This window comes from Dromaius novaehollandiae, chromosome 20 (assembly GCF_036370855.1).
Source record: "Dromaius novaehollandiae isolate bDroNov1 chromosome 20, bDroNov1.hap1, whole genome shotgun sequence".
NCBI lineage: Eukaryota > Metazoa > Chordata > Aves > Casuariiformes > Dromaiidae > Dromaius > Dromaius novaehollandiae.
The window spans coordinates 4,283,588-4,302,326 of record NC_088117.1 but is presented as its reverse complement, the minus strand read 5'-3'; the positions used below and the strand labels follow the sequence as shown (position 1 = coordinate 4,302,326).

The 18,739-nt window shown below is 58.8% G+C and overlaps 1 protein-coding gene across 1 annotated transcript in view; it reads left to right on the top strand.

The window, feature by feature from the left end:
* The window catches only part of NIBAN2 (niban apoptosis regulator 2), a 51,685-nt gene extending 33,183 nt beyond the window's left edge, over window positions 1–18,502 (top strand). Inside the window, exons 3-14 of the mRNA XM_026113833.2 lie at window positions 1,780–1,908; window positions 2,367–2,472; window positions 4,193–4,360; window positions 8,808–8,923; window positions 9,043–9,147; window positions 10,739–10,901; window positions 11,442–11,629; window positions 12,204–12,359; window positions 13,309–13,425; window positions 14,059–14,166; window positions 14,563–14,674; window positions 15,696–18,502. Of these exons, the coding sequence (XP_025969618.2) occupies window positions 1,780–1,908; window positions 2,367–2,472; window positions 4,193–4,360; window positions 8,808–8,923; window positions 9,043–9,147; window positions 10,739–10,901; window positions 11,442–11,629; window positions 12,204–12,359; window positions 13,309–13,425; window positions 14,059–14,166; window positions 14,563–14,674; window positions 15,696–16,456 (2,229 nt within the window). The 3' untranslated portion in view covers window positions 16,457–18,502. The remainder of the gene's footprint in view (window positions 1–1,779; window positions 1,909–2,366; window positions 2,473–4,192; window positions 4,361–8,807; window positions 8,924–9,042; window positions 9,148–10,738; window positions 10,902–11,441; window positions 11,630–12,203; window positions 12,360–13,308; window positions 13,426–14,058; window positions 14,167–14,562; window positions 14,675–15,695) is intronic.
* The last annotated feature ends 237 nt before the right edge of the window (window positions 18,503–18,739 follow it).

The following is an 18,739-nucleotide window of genomic DNA, read 5'->3' as shown; positions in this document are numbered from 1 at the left end:
TGGCTTTGTCTGCCTTGGGCTCGAGGCTGGCCTTGGGGGGCAGTGGTTTTGAAGCTTGGTTATAGAGGCTGGTTCTCCGTGTTTGGCTGGTAGATGTGCTGCCCCGTGAGATGCTGAATGGGGACTCTTGGAGCTGGCACCAGAAGGAGGGCTGCCTGTGACAGCTGCCCTTCCCCATGCAGCATGGGACACCAGCTGCCACCTCCAGGGCCTCTCCCACCTCGTCCCTTATGGTCTCTAACAGTCTTTGCTGTCTCTGTCCCTCTTCTTGGTCTTTGGATTAGGACTCTTGGCACTAACTCATTTCTCAGGACCTCCTGTGGGATCTGCTTCAGACTTTCTTCTACCTGCTGCCTTTATTCTTTACAAGTGCTTTGGAAGAAGAGAGGGAATGGAAAGACATTGTGAGTCTTTTTTACTAAACCAAGTTTCTATCGGCTCTTTTAAACAGAAGGATATATTGGTTAATGAAGTGGTCCGGGTTTCGGAGAAGCAAATGAGGTTCCTGGATTATCTGTACGTGCCAACCCTGCCTTTGAGCCGGCTGTAGGGCTTGAAGCTGACAGCAGCTACAACATTTGAGTCTGTCTAGAAAGGAAAGAGGAGAGGAAAACCTCTCCTGCATGAGGATCTCCACTCGTGTTAGGTGCACCACGCTCCCCGTTCGGGTAGTGTTGTGGCATGGTGGGGAGCCCAAGTCCTGTCTGGTCCCTCCCAGATGCTGATCCTTGTGGTAAATGGGCATGCGGGAGAGGTGGCCATCGACTGCTCAGACCCTCACGAGAGCTCTTCGGCCTTGTTTATATTCCAGGGATCATAAAAATTCTTGGGACAAATTCTTGGCTCGTTCAGCGAGCCTGTGTTTGAGACAGCATAAACGCTGCCTGCATGCAGGCCAAAAAATGCTGGAAAGCTAGCAAGGAGCTGCTTGGCCCAGGGTGGCCTCTGCGTGTTCAAGGATGCGGGATATCCTCAGCCTGTTTGTCACTTGCCTAGCATGAAATCTTGAGCATTTAAGCATTGCCTATTGCAAGATGGCTTTTTTGCTTTTCCCCTTTCTTCTCCTATCTAGGTAGCATGCTAGGGCAGACTTGATTCTTTGCTTTCTACAGCTTGCTGCTGACACATACCCCAGCAGTACCTTCAGGCTGACAGTCACTATGGAGCAGTAATGTGCAAGCTACCTCCCTCCCCAAGCATAAATCACAGCACAATTTAGGTTGGAAAGGACTTCTGGAGGTCTCTGGTACAACCTCCTACTCAAAGCAGGGCTAATCTCCAAGTTAGATCAGGTTGCTCGGGGCACGTCCAGCTGAACTTTGGATTTCCAGTGGAAAATGGTGCGTGTTACTTGATTGCTGACATGTGAGAAGCCGCTCAGAGTTTTTCTAGGGTTGTTCTTGAAGTAATCCTCCACACTTGTCTTGAGTCACAGATGCATTTATTTAGGCACCTAAATTTAAGATGCATTAGGAGTTAATCCAATCAGGAGCTCAAGGACCTTCAGCATACAGGTAGTGTGGATCAGTCCTCCCCGAGAAAACCCCAGGCCTCCTTGAGAGGAGCCAAACCACCATAAACATACCCAGGCCTTCCTGTGGCCAAGTTCTGGTGCCCACACACCTTGCTTCGTGCCCTCCATCCTTCTGAGATGCACGAGGTGGGGGGTGCTGACCTTCCCATGCAGGGCTGCAGCACCCAACAGGACAGTCCCCTCTGTTCCCCAGCTCCCCTCCTCTTCCTCCTGCAGCCCGCTCTCACTGTGCCATCTCCCTGCAGGTCCCACTGGAGGACCATGTCATCTACTCGGGCAACCTCTTCCAGTACATTGAGGAGAACAAGAAGTGGAGGAACCGCTTCTGCGTGGTCCCGCACAACTACGGCTTGGTGCTGTACGAGAACAAACTGGTGAGGAGTCCCCCTTGCTCTGGTTTGCTGGCGGCCCTTCATCTCACTCCCTGCTTGTGGGGCTCACAGGGTGGCTGGCTGCCTGGGGGCATGGAGGGCCTGCTCAGCAAGGTCACGTCCTCAAACCCAGACCCTGCTGGCAGCCTGGTTTTGATGTGGGCTCTCACGTGCCTCGTGAAGCAGATCTCCTATCAAGGAGCGCTTGGCAAAGGCTGTTCAAACAGCTCTTGCGCTCCACGGGCCCTTCCCACGCTCCAGCCCGAGCAGGCTGAAGTGCAGCGCCTGGCGCAGCTGGGGATTCGCCTGCTTCCTCCAGACATCTGAGCAAAGCCCTGCCTTCCTGGGCAAGGGCACAACGCCGTGGGACCCCCCCTCCGGACCCTGGTATGGCTGTGGCAACATGGCTGTGCTCCCAGCTGTCCTCCCCAAAACCGACTGTTTTTTCCCCACCCCCCCAGGCCTACGAGCGAGTGCTGCAGCCCCGGGTGCTGGTGAACAGTGCTGGCTACAAGATCCTCACCTCCCTCGAGCAGTACCTGGAGCTGGTTAACAGCAGCCTGCCTGGTAGGTGGCCTCTATCTCCTGCTGGGTGAGGAGGGATGCTGGAGCTTGAGGCTCCTCCGTGCTCCCATGCCGGCCCACAGCCAGCGCTGCCCATGTCCTGGACGCTGTGCATCCCTAAGGGATGAGAGCGGGGAGCTCTTTGCTCTTGGTGTCTCTCTGCTCCACTGAGTTTTCCCTGCTGAAAGGAGTAAGAGGGATGGGGGAGAAAGGAGCAGTGGAAATGGCTGGCTCTGAAACGCCCACCGCTGCTTTCGGGGTGGAGGCGGGGGGATGCTGCTCCTCCTGCGCTGTGCGACCACATCCTGGGTGGTGTTAACAGAGGCGTAAATGCCTTTCCAAAAGGACGGGGCAGCCCAAAGGGAGCCAGGCAGGAATCTGCTGAAACAGCTCATGGAGGGCAGAGAGCCCTTTGTGTTCGCTGCGAGATGTTTCCTCCAAAACCCAGCCAGTTCAGTGGCCTCCCAGCGCTGCCACAAAGCGTTTGCGCAGACCCATCCTGGCCCGCACCGTAAGCGGGGCTGTGTCTGGAGCCAGGGCAGGAGCCCGTCTGCGAGTCTGGGCAAAACCGCAGCAGAACACTGCCGGGTCAGGCCAGGAGGGCTGAAGCAGCGACGTGGTTATGTGATGGGTTTTTCTGTTTCACTTGCCATTTGCTTTTTGGAGGAGCTAGGCTCTTTGCACTTCTTCTGGCCCGTGGGACGACTCGTGGGCCAGCTCTGCTCTGGGGAGGAGACAAGGGGGTCTCGTGTGTCCCCCCTGCAGGATGTCCTGCGTCTCCAGTAGCCCCAGGGAGCTGTGCATCCCGATCCATCACAGTGAAAGGACCCTTGTCCTGCAAATGCTGAGGCGCAAATCCTCCTGTTCCCGCGAGCCTGCTCTTGACCTTGACAATTTGAGGAAGAGCCCTGTTAACTCCCCAGCAGGAAATCTGCTTTGAGTTTGTTGGCTTTTCCTTCAATAAAGATGCTAAGTCTTCCAGATGTCTGCACTCCCTTCCCTTGTGGCTGCATCCGTCAGGACACTCCGCTTCTAATAAAATCCAGGGATGCCAGATGGACTGGGAACAAGGCTCCCCGCTCCTCTGCCCTCTACCACGTGGCAGCCAGGGGAAGCCCTCAGGCATCCTGGCCAGCCCCGGCGTGTGCCAAGGGGACCTTTCAGCGTGTGTCCCTGTGGTCAGTGGCTGCACTTTCATGGGAAGGATGCAGCCATCCCTCGGTTTTGAGCTGTCAGCACTGCCCTTTTGCTGGGCAGCCTCCCAGGATGGTCCTTGACCAGAAGAAGGTGATATGAGCCACATCACTTCTGATCGGGCCAAGGGAGGAGAGATTTTAAAGATGTGCTTGTAGGTCTTCCCTTGAGGAAGCTGCCTTTTGAAATGGATGCCAAGGCCAACCAGATGCTATTCACCAAAGGTCAGGGAGGTGGTAGCTCCAGGAGGATGTCAAGTGGGAAGGCAGGAGGGCACACGGGTTCACACAGGCACCCCTGGGAGCACCAGTGCTCCCCAGTGCTCAGGGCTGGCTGTGCACTGGGACCCCCAGCGCTCCCTGCCTGGTGGCTGTAACCCAGCCCTGGCCTGGCGCGATACGAGCAGCGTCCAACTTGGCAGCGCGGGTTTCCACAGCGCGGGGCTCACGATAGATAAATCCTGCAGGTCCTGCAACTTCCCCTTCCCGGAGTGCAGCCCTGCTCTTCAAAGTGTCCTTTCCCCCCGCAGGCACGACACCCAAGTCCGGGAACACCCCGATCCTGAAGTGTCCCACCCAGTTCCCCCTCATCCTCTGGCACCCCTACTCCCGGCACTACTACTTCTGCGTGATGACGGGGAAGGAGCAGGAGAAGTGGCGGGCTGTCTTCCAGGACTGCGTGCGGCACTGCAACAACGGTGAGGCGGCGCGGGTGACGTGCGGGGAGCTCGGTGCCGGGTGATGGAGAGGGGCTGCGACCCTGAAAGACAGCACTTGGGTGGGGAGGGGATGGCCCTCTCCTGCACCCGTGGTGGGAGCCTCCGCAGCGAGTGTCTTGCTCGGGAAAGGATGCGGGGAGTCCTTCAGCCGACAGACTTTGGGCCCGCAGGGGGACAGTCTCGGTGCGAGGCTTCGTCCCGCTTCCCCGAAGAGCGCGGTGCTGGTCGGAGCACCGGGGCTGCCCGGCTTTAATTACGGGCTGTCACTCGTGGCTGCCAGCTCTTTCTGCAGACAGCTGAGAGGTGCCAGCGCAGTGCCATCTAATGACTATTTTCCACCCTGGGCCAGAAAATACTTGGTAATTAACTCATTGAAACTCCAAGCCACCGTCCTGCTCTTCCTGCTCCCATGCTCTGCAGGCCATCCGCACTGCCTGTCCCGGTGGAGGCTGCCCGCCAGCGATGGGCGGGTGGGCTGCGAGGGTGCTGCCGCGCCAGCCGTGAGCCCCGCAGCAGCGGGCAGGGTGGCAGCGAGGGCGGCGGGGCGGCGGGAGGATGCCGGGCCCCAAACGGCCAGGGCGGAGGCAGACCCGGCCTCCCGTGTCGTCGATCCTCTGGCAAGAAAAACGTGATATTCCTGCTCAGCTGTGGCCGTCGTTGCCGGGACGAGGCCAGGGTGTCTCTGGTGGGGCAGGGCAGCACGTAGGAGTTTCCTGGGTAGGACGGCGCTGGAGAGGAACGCTGCTCGGGGCCAACGCGTGCCTCGCTGCTGGGAGCCGGGGCAGCCCCGGAGCTGCTGCTCCGGGAGCAAAGTGGCAGCGTGCCGCTCACGCCTGCGTGCCGCTGCGGTCCCCGGGCCGCTGCGTTCCCGCGCATCGCTGCCAAGGGAGAGTCGCTGGGGCAGCGGGCAGAGCAAGTGGCATTTATAGCCCCCCCCCTAATTGGGAGCTCCTGATAAAGGAGGAATCAGTCTCTCATAGTAACAGAGATGATTTATTGACTTTTTTTTTTTTTTTTAACCCCCTTTTCCTCCCTGTCTGCCCAGGCTCTGCAGTGGGCAAAACAAGAGACGTGCTGCTGGGAAGCCCCTCGCGGCCTTTACTGGCTCTGGGGCTCCCCGGTGCCAGTCCCTGCTTCCAGCCAGGAGCTGTGCTGTTAAATTGCTTTTCTTACTTTTCCTCCTCCTGAATTTGAGATGGAAAGAGTTACAGAAATGGGCTGTTTCCCAGGAAGGGATCAGCTCTGGTGGGGTTTTTTGACTTTTACGGACTGTTTTTCTTCATGAGATCTTTCTTCCCTTTTAAAATACAGGTTTCTGCCTGCCATTGTTTTGTGAGGTTGAAGATAGTGTTTCAAATCCAATGAAAGATTTTTTTGTTTGTTTTCTCTCTCTTTTTTTTTTTTTTTCAAACTTAGAGTTTCTGTTTTTATCCGTGCTTGTGATTAGTGTGGGAATTTTCACCTGCCTTTTTAAGCAGCTGTATTTCTGTAACAGAGCATCCTTTAGGGACCGTGGCACGTGCTCCTTGGCTCTGGAGGATCACTGCTACTCAAACAGGGCGTACCAAGCCTGGATTCACCCTCAGCCAGGCCCGGGTGCCTGCGATACCCCTGTCCTTGGCTGGTCCCGTGGCATTGAAATGGTCCCTTGTCCTAAACGGCACCATGACACCAGCACGTGGGGTTGGAGCAGCGCCCACCCTGTTTGCTTCGTTGCCGCTCCCTGTGCTGGGGCCTGGTGGGGCCTCTGGGGCTCTTTGCCCTTATTGCGGGCAGGGTGCCCAGCTTAGCTGTGCTTTGAGCAGAAGTGGCTTTGAACTCGCATGTTGTCTTCAGCACCATTCCCGCAGCGAGACAAGACTAGCCTTTGTTTTGAGCGGGGTCAACTTTAAAAAAAAGGTGCAGGTCTAACATCGCTCTCTGGTGTTAGGTATTTCTGGCACACGTCACGCCGTTGCCTTGGTGGCTTAAGAGCCTTGCAAAGGTAGGGTCCAGGCTTGGGCGTTTGCATCGTGCCCCAGGCAAGGCAGGCTCGGGGCAGTGCTTTATCAGCAATATATTAATAAGGAAACGCTTGAAACATGCCCTTTGAAATGGTATAGTGGTTTCTTGCAACAAATGCTATCATCTGGCAGCCCCAGCCCTTATCGGTGGGGCAGGACACGTGAACAAGGACGGCTCCCCGCAGCCTGGATCCTGTTGTCCACACCGAGGATGAGCGACCCACTGCCGGCAGCGCCGACCAGGCGGCGTCTCGGGGCCAGTGCTGCCTGCTTTCTGCATGGCCCAGTGGACGTGGGATGGCTGCTGTGGCTCTGATGTGGGGTCAAGCCCGTGGCTGGCAGTCCTGCCCGGACCGACACTGTGCCTGGAGCTGGAGACGAGCTCCAAGGAGCCGCTGCAGGATGAGCACTCGCCGCTCACCACAGGAGCTCCCGAGGGCACGGCCCTGCTCTGGCTCACGCTCCAGCCAGCCGAGCATTTAGAAAGGGTCAGACTTCAGCTTTCTCATCTGTTTTTTTTCCCCCCCATATATTAAGCTGCCCCTTAGGAAAAGCTGCTTAGGCTTAGAGTTAAATATAATCGTCTTAGAGAAATCTGCGTATGTTGGAAAAGATCTCCTAGATAACCTAGGGGTCTTGCCTTCCTTGAGAAAGGGAGAAGCCAGCTTTGGCCGCATCTCCCTAAGGTGCCGTCTGCTCCAGCTTGCTGGGCGATCTCGCGCGTTGAGCCATCGCTGTTCTGTAGACACGGCTAATGGGGACGTGCCTCGTGCCTTCGCTGTCGTTGCTCCAAGGGGGCTCGCTCTCACGTGTGCCCCAGCATACGTGGGGCAGAGACGGGCGGCTGCTGCAGCCCAGGGGTGGCGAGGGATCCCGAGCTCTGGCTGCGCTTGCTCAGCCTCTGCCCCCGGGCTCAAACCTTGCCGTTACACAGCGGTGACCGTTCCTGGCTGGCTGGAGCGCGGTTCAGCAGCTGGACCCCAGACGGGCTGGGGGCGAGGCAGGCGTGTGCGTGGGGCATTTAATAACAGGCTCTGCTGAGCCAGGCTGTCCTGTCTGTCTGCCACCCCGTTGTCATTGAGCTTGAGTTGTCACGTGGTGAAGTAGCTCAGGAAAGGTTGGCCCCATCTCTTCCTCCTCCTCCTCCTCCTCTTCTCTTTGGTCTCCAGTTTATCACAGCGGATCCCCAGCATGCTGCCTCCTCCTCCTGGCAGGTCCTGTTTCCCCTTGGGCTTTATCGTGCTGAGGCTGCAGCCCTTCGGGGAAGGTGGGGGGGATGCCTGACCCCCCTTGCGTGCTGGTGGCCCCAGCCCCCCGTGGGCTGAGCCATGAGCCATGCCGCGGTGAATCATGGCAATGAAATCTTGGTGGGAGTGAAACCGGCTGGAGCACAATACGCCTCCCCGTGGGGCTGGCTCCAGGAACCGTGCGCTGGCCGTGACTCATCCCCGGGTCCTTTCAACCACTTTCCTCTTCCTCCCAAACTGCCCCACTTCCCGTAGGTCTCCCTTCCTCCAGCCTGCTCCAAGCAGCCTTGTGCCGCCACGCCAGCGGGGCTCACCGGGCCCCCAGGTCCCCGTGCACCATCAGGGCTCGCACAGCCCCTGGTCCCGCCATGCTGTCGGGGCTTGCTGGGCCCCCAGGTCCCCGTGCACCATCAGGGCTCGCACAGCCCCTGGTCCCGCCGTGCTGTCGGGGCTTGCTGGGCCCCCAGGTCCCCATGCACCATCAGGGCTCGCACAGCCCCTGGTCCTGCCGTGCTGTTGGGGCTTGCTGAGCCCCCAGGTCCCAGTGCACCATCAGGGCTCGCACAGCCCCTGGTCCTGCCGTGCTGTCGGGGCTTGCTGGGCCTCCAGGTCCCAGTGCACCATCAGGGCTCGCACAGCCCCTGGTCCCGCCGTGCTGTCGGGGCCTGCTGAGCCCCCAGGTCCCAGTGCACCATCGGGGCTTGCACAGTCCCTGGTCCCGCTGTGCTGTGGGGGCTCCCCAAGCCCCCAGGTCCTGATGCACCTCTGGGGCTCACTGAGCCCCCAGTCTGCCAAGCCCTTGGTCCAGCTTCGCCGTTGAGGCTCGCTGATCCCCCTGGTCCGGCCGAGCCTGCGCTCCTGGGTGCTTTCCTGTCCTGTATCCAGCTCTGGGGTGATGTTTCACTGGACAAACTGGGAGCCTACGCAGCTGCTGGTGGGACTGGGGCAGGGGAAAGTGGGGCTCTGCTGCTCACCCTGCCTGGTCAGAGCCAGGGGCTTGGCCACGGGTCCGCCCAGCCCTGGTGACTGCCCCGGGCTCCCGTGAGGTTGTGGGGGAAGCGGGGAACGCTCCGATCGCGGGCTGGAGATGCTGTGGGCGGCTGGCCTGGGTGCCGTGGGGCACGCAGAGAGGCCCGTTTTCCCTGCCTTACTCACTCATTCGCTGTCCTCCCCCAGGGATCTCCGAGGACTCCAAAGTGGAGGCCCCAGCCTTTACGGACGCCGTCCGCATGTACCGCCAGTCGAAGGAGCAGTACGGCACCTGGGACATGCTGTGCGGCAACGAAACCCAGGTGAGGGCCCATCTCCTTCCCTGGCCCGGCACCAGCCCCGAGCCGGGAGGTGGCTCTAGGGATGGGAGATGGGGTGGCAGGTCGGGGTCACTAATGGCTCCCCGCCTTGGTCCTCGCAGATCCTGAGTAACCTGGTGATGGAGGAGCTGGTCCCGGAGCTGAAGAGCGCCATCGGTCCGAGGCTGAAGGGCAAGGTGCAGGAGCGGCAGAGGACCTGGATCCAGGTGCGGGATCGTGCTGCGTGGGAGCTGCCGCGGCAGAGGTCCAGGGGCCGCTCAGAGGGCAGCCGTGGCCGGGGATATGCAGGGATGTCCGTGCGGCCCCAGGGGAGCAGCCTGGCTGGCGGGACGGAGGGGAGATGGGATTTCCCTCCCGTGGCTGGCTGTGCTCTCGGGATGCCCGGGGAGGCAGGGCTGGCCCCGGGGCCGCTGGTGAGCACGCCTTCCTCCTCTCCGCGCCAGGGCTCGGCGCTCGCAGCCTGCCGGGTTTCCTGCCGGCAGCTGACTCAGCATCACACCCTGCTTCGCCCCCTCGCCGGGCCGCGGCAAAAGAAGCACTCCTTATTCTTTGCTGCTAGTTTTTAAAAGCTCCCTGTTGTGGCAGTGTAAACAGCCGTTTCCAGCACTGCCTCCCTCTCCTCTCCGCGCGCCAGCTCCGCCACACACGTCTGCGGTGCCAGCAAGTCCCCTGGGCGAGGGACGCGAGCGCTAGGAAACACACACCCCGGGCAAAGCCAGCAACACGGCCTGTCTCAGCTATATTTAGCAAGCCATTTTTAGAGCAGCACAGGCTAAATCCAGTCCCTAAACCTTGCAAAAGAGCAAGTGCTCTTCAAAATTGCCTATTAAAAGCTTAAAGCCAATAGAAAATTTCTGCGAGGCTCGTAACAAAGTTCCATTGTAGCAGCCTAAAGATACACAAACGCTGCCCTTTTAGTAGCTTTGGTCTTAACAGTGCAGCTCTGGATTAGTGCTGGAAAACTTGGGAGCCCAAGAGACGGAGGGGAGGAACAGGTCTGCCTCCTGCCGGCCCTAAAATCTCGGAGTTTGGCTGCAAACTCATGCGAAGCCTCAGCAAGCTGCTGCAGTCAGTGACGAGTGCGAGGAGGCTCTGGGCCCCTCTGCTGGGGACCAGCTTTATCTGGGGGATTTGTCTGGCATCTAACTGCAAACTCGCATGTCTGATGTCCGAATGGAGAAGGGTGCTGTGCTGCAGGAGCAGCGGTGTGTAGCAGCAGGGATGCATCCTCTCTGGGAGTGCAGTTCCCGCAGTACCCATGGATATGTCCCCATACCTGTGGCTATTGCGGGGGCTTTGGGGGTGCTTCTCTGGGCTCAGTGCGGGTCCAGAACCACCACATGCATCAGTAACAGCCCCCAAACTGCTGGCTGAGTTCAGGGCTGGATTTGGACAAGACCACACGGAACTACTGAATGTTTGGGCTCTGCTGGGCTCAGTTCAATCCACAGCTTTCAAATGGGCCCGGGTTCTCCCCGACGCAGACCTGTAGCATCCCCTGACCTTTCTCTGCTGGAGGCAGGGCAGGTTTGCAGCCCTTTCTGCCAATGGTGTCGGTCCCCAGCTCTGTGCTGGTCAGGTACCACTTAGAAGCAACTTATGCATCCTCGAGGCTTTATCTTGCCCAGCTTGGAAGTCCCTGACCTAGAAGACCTACTGCCAGGCTGCAAGGATGGGTCTGGTCAGGGCAATGGTGAAGGCTCTGCATCTCGCTACGTATAGGCAAGCTAAAGGCGATGGTTGCCGGACTGCAGCAGGATGCGTGAGATGGTGTGCTGATGGTGTCTGTCTCTTTAGATCTCGGATGCTGTCTACAGGATGGTCTATGACCAGACAAAGACCCAGTATGATGCAGTAGTGACCAAATGTGAACTGGAACGTCCCCAGATGGAGAGCACCATCCGTACAGACATGGACCAGATCATCACTTCAAAGGAGCACTTGGCCAGCAAGATCCGAGGTACGGCCCTAGAGGGAGAGGGTCTTCCAAACTCTTCCAGGCTGTGGCAGGCACAGATGGGCTGTGTATATGTGAACAGTTGCCAGTATGATGTGAAAACTGTTTTACCAATATGCAGCTGTTTCTGGGGTGGAAACTCCTGTTGGCGTAGCAAGTGGGATCAGGTAGTAGAGCAGAGCTTAGAGCCTCAGGAGGACAGGCCAGGAGCTGGAGTGGCCAAGGTGCCTGCACAAGGTTAGCATTTCTGGGCTGCAGAAAGAGCAGGGACCCAGAAGTTGAGAGACAAGGTGGGCAGTGACCACCAAACCAGAGCAGTGGGGGAGGAACAGATTTAGTATGGACTGGAAGGTCATCTGCAAGAACACCTTGAGTTTCCATGTAAATCTGGGGGGAGGCACAGATTGATCCTCTCCTAGAAGGGTTTGGGGAGAGGGGGCAGATCCTCTGCTCTAGGTTGATTAGGGCCTGGGCTGTCTGAGGGCTCCAAGCTGAATGGGCAGAGGAGGAGACTTGCCATTCTTACCCCTGCTCTCTGCCCAGCATTCGTCCTCCCCAAAGCGGAGATCTGTGTCCGTAACCATGTCCAGCCCTACATCTCCTCCATCCTGGAGGCTCTGATGACCCCCACAAGCCAGGGCTTTGCCGAGGTGCGGGAGGTGTTCTTCAAGGAGGTCACGGACATGAACATGAACGTCGTCAACGAGGGCGGCCCGGAGAAGCTGGCAGAGGTGAGGCCTGGGGAGGCTTCTTGGTGGCTGTCAGGACAGGGCTCGGGAGTAGAAGGGCAGTCCTGCTGCCTTGCCCAGTGAGAACTGCGCTGCAGGATGGGCTGTGGGACCCAGCGCAGAGAAAATACAGTTCCCCATAGGGGTGAAGCCCACAGCCCCCTGGCAGTGCTGGCAGATGTGAGAAGTGTTCCTAGAAGGTGGGAACAGTGTTGCCAGGTCATGCAGCAAGACCCAGCCCATCTGACGGGGGGGCTCAAGTATGGAGGGTGGTGAAGGGAGAGGAGTTTGTGCTATTGCCTCTCTAAGCCATAAGCAGAGAAACCTCCACCCTTTCCTCTGCTTTCTTATTGGTCCCAGAGGACCTCCTTGTACCACCGATGTCCACCTACAGCTTTGGTGAAGGAGCCCAGAGTTGCTGGACTGTCTTTACCGGCAGCAAAGAGGTTCAGGTCCCCGGCTTGCTGGAGACATGGGCTTGACCCGTGGCAGTCCAGGCTGCTGTGCCTGGTGTTGGGGATGGCCCCCAGTGTGCAAAGAGGCTGTCCTGCTTGCTGAGCTGTGGCTCTGTCCCCAGTACATGGAGAAGCTTTCGCACCTGGCCTTCCATCCTGTCAAGATGCAGTCATGCTATGAGAAGATGGACCAGCTGAAACTGGAGGGTCTTCAGCAACGGTTTGATGTCTCCAGCACATCTGTCTTCAAGCAGAGGGCCCAGATCCACATGAGACAGGTAGGATGGGAGCAGCTGCTTCACCTGATGACCAGCTGTGGTCCTCCCTTGTGTCATCCTCCCATGTCTCTCTAGGGATTGAGAGCAGAGGGGCTGGGGAAGCCACGAGGGGAGGCACAGTGGTGAGCCATGTATGTGGTGACCAGGCTGGTCAAACTCCAGTTGCCTAGGCAGAGATTTGACTGGGATGTGTATCCATCTGAGTGCTCTTCATGCCATAGCACCCAGCTGCCCTGCATGGCGTGTGCCAGCCCTGACTGTCCTCTTTGGTCTGGAGCACAAGCAGGGGAGCCTGTTGCTTGCAAGGAGAGCGCCCAGGGATGTACAAGAGTGTGGGCCAGCCTCGTGGTGTGGCATTGGTGCCCACCCTTGGGCAAAGAAACTGGTCACAGCACCACTGACCCATTTGGCCTGTCTCTGAGCCCACTGGCACCAGCAAGGCCAGTAGTGCACCTATGGGGCGAGGCCCAGCTAAACCTGGAGCAGGATCCAGAGAGGGGATGTGGACCAGCTTTGGCACCCTCCTTCCCTGACATCAGCATTTTTGGGTGGTCAAGGCAGCAGCACCCCTTGGTGTAAGGGGCCAGGACTGCTACTGGGGGCAGGTCTGGGGGCCCAGGGGTGGTGGGGGCACCCAGCATCCCCCAAAGATGCACGTGGGTGCTGGGAGATGCTGGTGAGCAGGCTGGTATCAGTGTACCAGGCCATAGCGCTCAGGGCTTTCTGAAGGTGGCTGAGCCAAGGGTGCCAAGCTGATGCCCAGCCCTCTTGGTTCCCCACGTGGTCCTCAAGGTGGAGGGTACAAATGCTACACCAGGATGTTGTGGGCCTTGCCAGTGTAAAGGCTTATCTTGCCATCATGGTGCTTCAAGGATGTTCCCCCCCCCCCATCGTGGTTGGCCACCTTTGGGGTCCCTTCCCAGTGCTGACAGCGTGTCTCTTGTCATAGCAAATGGACGATGCTGTGCACACATTCGAGACCCTCCTCCACCAGGAGGTGGGGAAGCTTCAGGGCAAAGACGACCTGTGCAAGTCAATCCAGCGCATCCTCGAGCGGGTGCTCAAGGTGAGGGGAGCAGGAAAGTGGCAGGGTGGTGGATCGTGGGCTGTTCCTGCAGTGGATGGGTGCCTTCTTGAGAGGTGGCCTTCATCAGAGGGGTGGGAGCCTGAGAAAGAGATCAGGAGTCACATTTCTGATTATAACAGAGGTTTTCTGAGAAAACAGTTCTGTGTATTGAGACTGTTATATATTTTGCTGAGATTTGGGGCAGGTGGGTAGGAAAGCCTCAAGGAGGAACCAGGTGCCTTTGATCCCCTCTGACCACATGCATATGTCAATGTAAAAGCCGCTCCAGTTTCACAATGACCTAAACACTTCTGGACAGGAGAGATGGAGTATCCGGGTGCTGCCTGGCTCAGATGCCCCTGAGAACTAGATAGATAAGGGATGGGAGGGCAAGAGGCGGAGGAACCCACGCACTCCTGTGAGAATGGATTGGGGACCATCCCGGGTGTTGTGATTCGGGCTGCTCCATCAGGGCCTCATCACCGGCCGTGGTTCCTAAATGCACCGGTGCAGCTGGAGCTGCTAACATGCAGCCTTGAAGCAGCATGGCTGTAGGTGAGAGCCACGAGCTGCCTCTGCCAGCACGGTTCCCCATGGCATTAACCCGACCCTGCCCTCTTGCTCACCCTGCAGAAATACGACTACGACAGCAGCACTGTGCGGAAGAAGTTCTTCAGGGAAGCCCTGCTCCAGATCACCATCCCCTTCCTGCTGAAAAAGCTGGCACCAACCTGCAAGGGGGTAAGAGCCAAAGAGGACCCCACTGTGGAGGGGCACCAGGGCTGAGCAGCCCTCTGTCTCCAAGGATGGGCCTGACCTCTTCCTCTTCCTTCACCTCACTGGGCTTGAGTTGGTCAGAGGTGGGAAAGCAGCTTTGATTTAACAAGACTATATATAGTCAGGTAATTGGAATGCCTGGATGGTTCATTTCAGAGCACCCCCACCTTGCACCCGACCAACACAGATTTGCTGCCCGTTGTTCTTTGGGGTAGCTGGAAGGCTGTGGCCATGCCTGTCGGGAAGGTGGTGTTCCCCAGACCTGGTGGGTTAGAGCCCAGCCTTGTGGGCAGGCTCCGAGGTGGATGTCACTGGATCTGCCGTGCAGGCAAACTCTGATTCGCCTCTTCTCTGCGGCAGGAGTTAGCCAAGTTCCAAGAGCTGATCTTTGAGGACTTTGCCAGCTTTATCCTCGTGGAGAACACTTACGAGGAGGTCGTGCTGCAGTCGGTCATGAAAGACATCATGCAAGGTAGGGCCGTGCAGCTCCAGGGTGGTGGGGAAGCCTGGACCCCGCTCAGCACTGCACTGCCTTGGGGAGGGACGTGTGGGGCTTCCAGTATCCCTGCAGCCTGGTGTGGTTAGCAGATGCTGGGTGGAGAGGCTGCCGAGTGTTTTTGAGCCTGTGTAGCTCTGGGTTTAGCAGCATCTGGAGCTTCTGGAGGGCCTGTGCAGGGAGCCATATGAGCAGGAGATCCATGTGCTGGGTGAGCAGCCAGGGCTCTGTCCAGCTGATGGGGCCAAGCACAGCTCTGCTCCCCAGTCAGTGCTGATCCCTGGGGACAGACGCCTTGTGTCTGGCTGCGTATTGCTGCCAGCACTGCTTCAGTGCCCAAAGCCGGGTCCTGTGTTGCAGGTCCTTTTGGTCCCCTACTTCCAAAGTGGTTTCAGATCTGCCCCTCCTAAGAGATGCAAGAGTGGAAGATGAGGTCCTCTCTCTTCCCTCTGGGCAGGCCAAATACTCATCCAGCTCATATCCATCCTACTATACTGGCCTCCTCCCCGCACTGCCCCCGTCCAGGCCTGGTGGAAACTCTCACTCCATCCTCCCAACTCCTGCCTTCTCTCTCCTTCCCTGCCTGGGGCCATCTGCCAAGTCCTGCCCGTTTCCCCATGCCGAGGCACTTGGGGCTCCCTGCCTCTGTCTTCTCACACCGTGTACAGCTGCATTTCCCTCTGCCAGCTACTCCATGCCCTTTGTGTCCCCTGTGGACATTGCATGCGTTTTGCGTGCTCCCAAAATCTCTCCCTGAGCTCCTTCCATTCAGTTCATTGCAGTGACCGCAGCTGGCCACAGCTGCCTGGGCTGAGCACTGGCTGGGCTGTGAGCCAGCCACAGAGGTGGCACCCAGCTTCTGTACCTCTTCCTGCACCCACCCTGCATGCTGGGAAGGCCAGGAGGGACCTTGCCCCATCTGTGGGCTGTGCAGGGGCCCCTCAAGCACTGCCCTGTGTAGGCAGCTCATCTGATGCCTCCCTCTGTTCTGTCCCAGCTGTGAAGGAGGCGGCCGTGCAGAGGAAGCACAACCTATACCGCGACAGCATGGTGATGCACGACAGCGATCCCAACCTCCACTTGCTGGGCGAGAGCATCCCCATCGACTGGGGAGAGCAGTACAGCAACCAGCCCGATGCTGAGCCGGCCGCTGACAAGCGCCGCAGGGCCAAGCAAGTGGTGTCGGTCATCCAAGACGACGAGGGGGCCCTGCCTTATGAGTCAGGCACCGAGGTGCTGATGCACCAGACCTCCCAGGAGGAGCATGAGCCGGAGGAGCCGGACCCTCAGGCAGCACCAGGCTCTCCTGGCAGTGTGAAGGAGATCCGGGAAATGCTGGAGAAGGAGGTTCCCAAGGAACCCGCGGGCCCTGCTGATGTCGAGGCAGAGGAACGGCTGACGAACGGTACCATCGTCACCCAGGAGAGCAGTGCCTCCAAGGAGCCAGTGGTGGAAGGGTCCCAGGAAGCCACTTCTGCAGAGAGCTCTGCCCCGCGCCCTGCCACCACCCAGGGCCCAGCCAGCACGGGGACAGGGGTGCGCCGTGCCGCACCCGCAGCGCCCACGTCCCTCCCCGAGCCCTCTCCCTCGCCAGCAGAGCACGAGGCCAACGCGGATAGCCACAAACCCAGCGACAAGGAGACGGGAGAGGAGGTGTCGGCACTGGGCAGCGAGCACAGCCTGGAGCCCGCTGAGCCGGCCGCCGCGGGCAGCGTGGGCACGACGGAGAGCGGCGAGGCGGTGCAGACTGAGTTCTAGCCTGGCTGCCCCCCACGCGGGCACGTCCCGGGGTGCCAAGGGCGGACTGGCCTCGGTGACGCCGGGGGCTTGGGGGGAGGGTGGGGATGCTTGTAGGCTGGTCCGGCCGCGGCGCTAGGACCTACTGCGTTCTCGGGGTTGGAGCCCAGCGCTCTGGGAGAGGGAGGGGATGGGAAACACCAAGATGTTACTGCCTAACCGGGGAGGGAGTCTCCGCTGCTGTGTGGCTGGCCAGAACCAAGTGGTCTCACTGGGTCAGGCTGGGGGTCCTCCCCGGAGGCCCCCAGCTCAATATAGGGCACCCTCTGCACTCTGCTTTAACCTTCTGTGTTATTTTCTTCTTCTCTACTGCAGAGATGCTTTATCCACATCCCTCGACTGAGCCCCGGTGCTGGGGGCTGCCAGGAGGTGGGAACGAGACCCTCTTCGGCAGCAGGACGGGAGCCTGGGGCCGGGCTGGCTTTGCAGGGTGCTTCCCAGGTGCCTGGCGTCTTACCCTGGTTGGCCACACGGCCTGCTTGGCACGCCGGGCCCTGGCGGGGCCAGCCCTGTCCCTCACCCCAGGATGGGCAGGAGCTCACCTTCGGCTCTTCCCCTGCCCAAATCCATGAGGTTTTTCCTGGGAGCCCCTCTGCGCTGGCAGCCCAGCAGGGATGCTCCTGGACCCAGCTAGCCGGGGAGCACTGAAGCACCCATGCCCGAAGGAGGGAGTTTCATGGACAACTTCCTTCTCCCTTAAGTAGCGCTGATGGGAGAGAGGGCTGCAGGAGGTAGATGAAAAGCCTGGCGGAGGGGTCTGGAGATGCTGGTAGGGGAGTGAGAGGCTTTGTAGAGTGATCAGGGGAGACGAGAGGTCTGGCGGGAGCGTGAAGGAGGCCAGGAGAGCAGTGGAAGTGTGGGCCAGAGGGAGAAGTGCGTCTGGTGAAACAGCAACGCTTACAAGCTTTAATTGCTGCTCTAGGAGCGTCGTGGGAGGTGGCCAGGCCACTGGCATGTGGCAGCCGGTGGGCAGCAAAGCCCCCTGCGCCGAGGCTGCCCTTTCCCGGGAGCGGGACTGCACCTAGGGTTTTCTAGCAGCTACTGAAGTCTAACGTAAAAGCTTTCTTGTGGGGGAAGGTGTCACTAGTGCCACTTTTCCAGCCTTGCCTGTTAGGACTGGGCTGCCGTGGGCGGCCCCGGGTTCGGTGGCTCCATGCGTTTCTCGGCTGGGGTATGCAGCCTTTCCATGGACGGTATCGTGGCTCTCATCCAGGGGAGCTCCCTGTCATCTTCCAAAGACGGATTTCTCCTGGGCCCTCTGTGGCTTGCAGGTTTTGGCATCTGCGGTGGCATTTGGGCGAAGACATGGTGCCTTTATTAGAGGTTGGGGAAAGCATTTAGGAGGCAGCCGGCTCTGTGGCCCAGCAGGCTTTAGGGAGCCCAAACGGAGCAGCTGGTAGTTCTTATAGGATGGGCCAGTGACCTCTCTGTGCGGGCAAAGCTCCGTGTGCTGCACTCTGCCCTTTGGGGACCAGGTGAAATGTCCTCCAACCGCAGAGAGAACAAAAAGCTTTGCTCCTGGAAAGGGCTTTCAGGCCGTCACCAGCCGCAGGTGGGGCACTGCAGGGCACGGCTCTGCCCCTGGAGCAGCTTCGCCCCGGGGCTGCTGCCAAGGGCAAGATTCACAAGTGGGGGAAGGAGAGAGGGTGCTTGGACACAAACTCCATGTAGATACAGCTAAAGCATGTGACAGGTAGTTGACAGGACTTGGCAACTGAGTGGGCTGCTGAGACCACAGTTGTGTGTGCAGAGTACGGACCGGGAGCCCGGCTCTCCCCCCTGCTGCAGATAACCTCGACTTCTGCGTGTATTTTAAATGCCGTTTCTGTCTTTGAACGGGGGACGCCCAGTCTAAACCACTTGGGGAGGCCCCCCCCAAAGTGCCTTGCTTTGGGAACTTAAAAAAACCTGTCTCTTCCAAGATATTTTATTAAGAATGTTATACAAATGTTTAAAAATATGCTTATAATAATTAATAAAAAGGAAAAAAAGCTTTATTTAAAGTCAGAGGAGACTCTGCTTGTTCCTGAACGGCTCGCTTCTGGCGCAGGGCTGTGAGATGGAGGTGCAGGGTTGGGGATGGCATCGGGGGCACTTTCTACAGCTCCAGGGCTCGCACAAGACCCATCCAAGGGCAAATGGGGCTGCTTTGTGCAGAATCCCGAAGCCTGCTGGGAGTAAAGTGGCCAAGGCCACGAGCTCCCGCGTGCTGCGCTGTGGTGGGATGGCTGCCATTCATGCAAG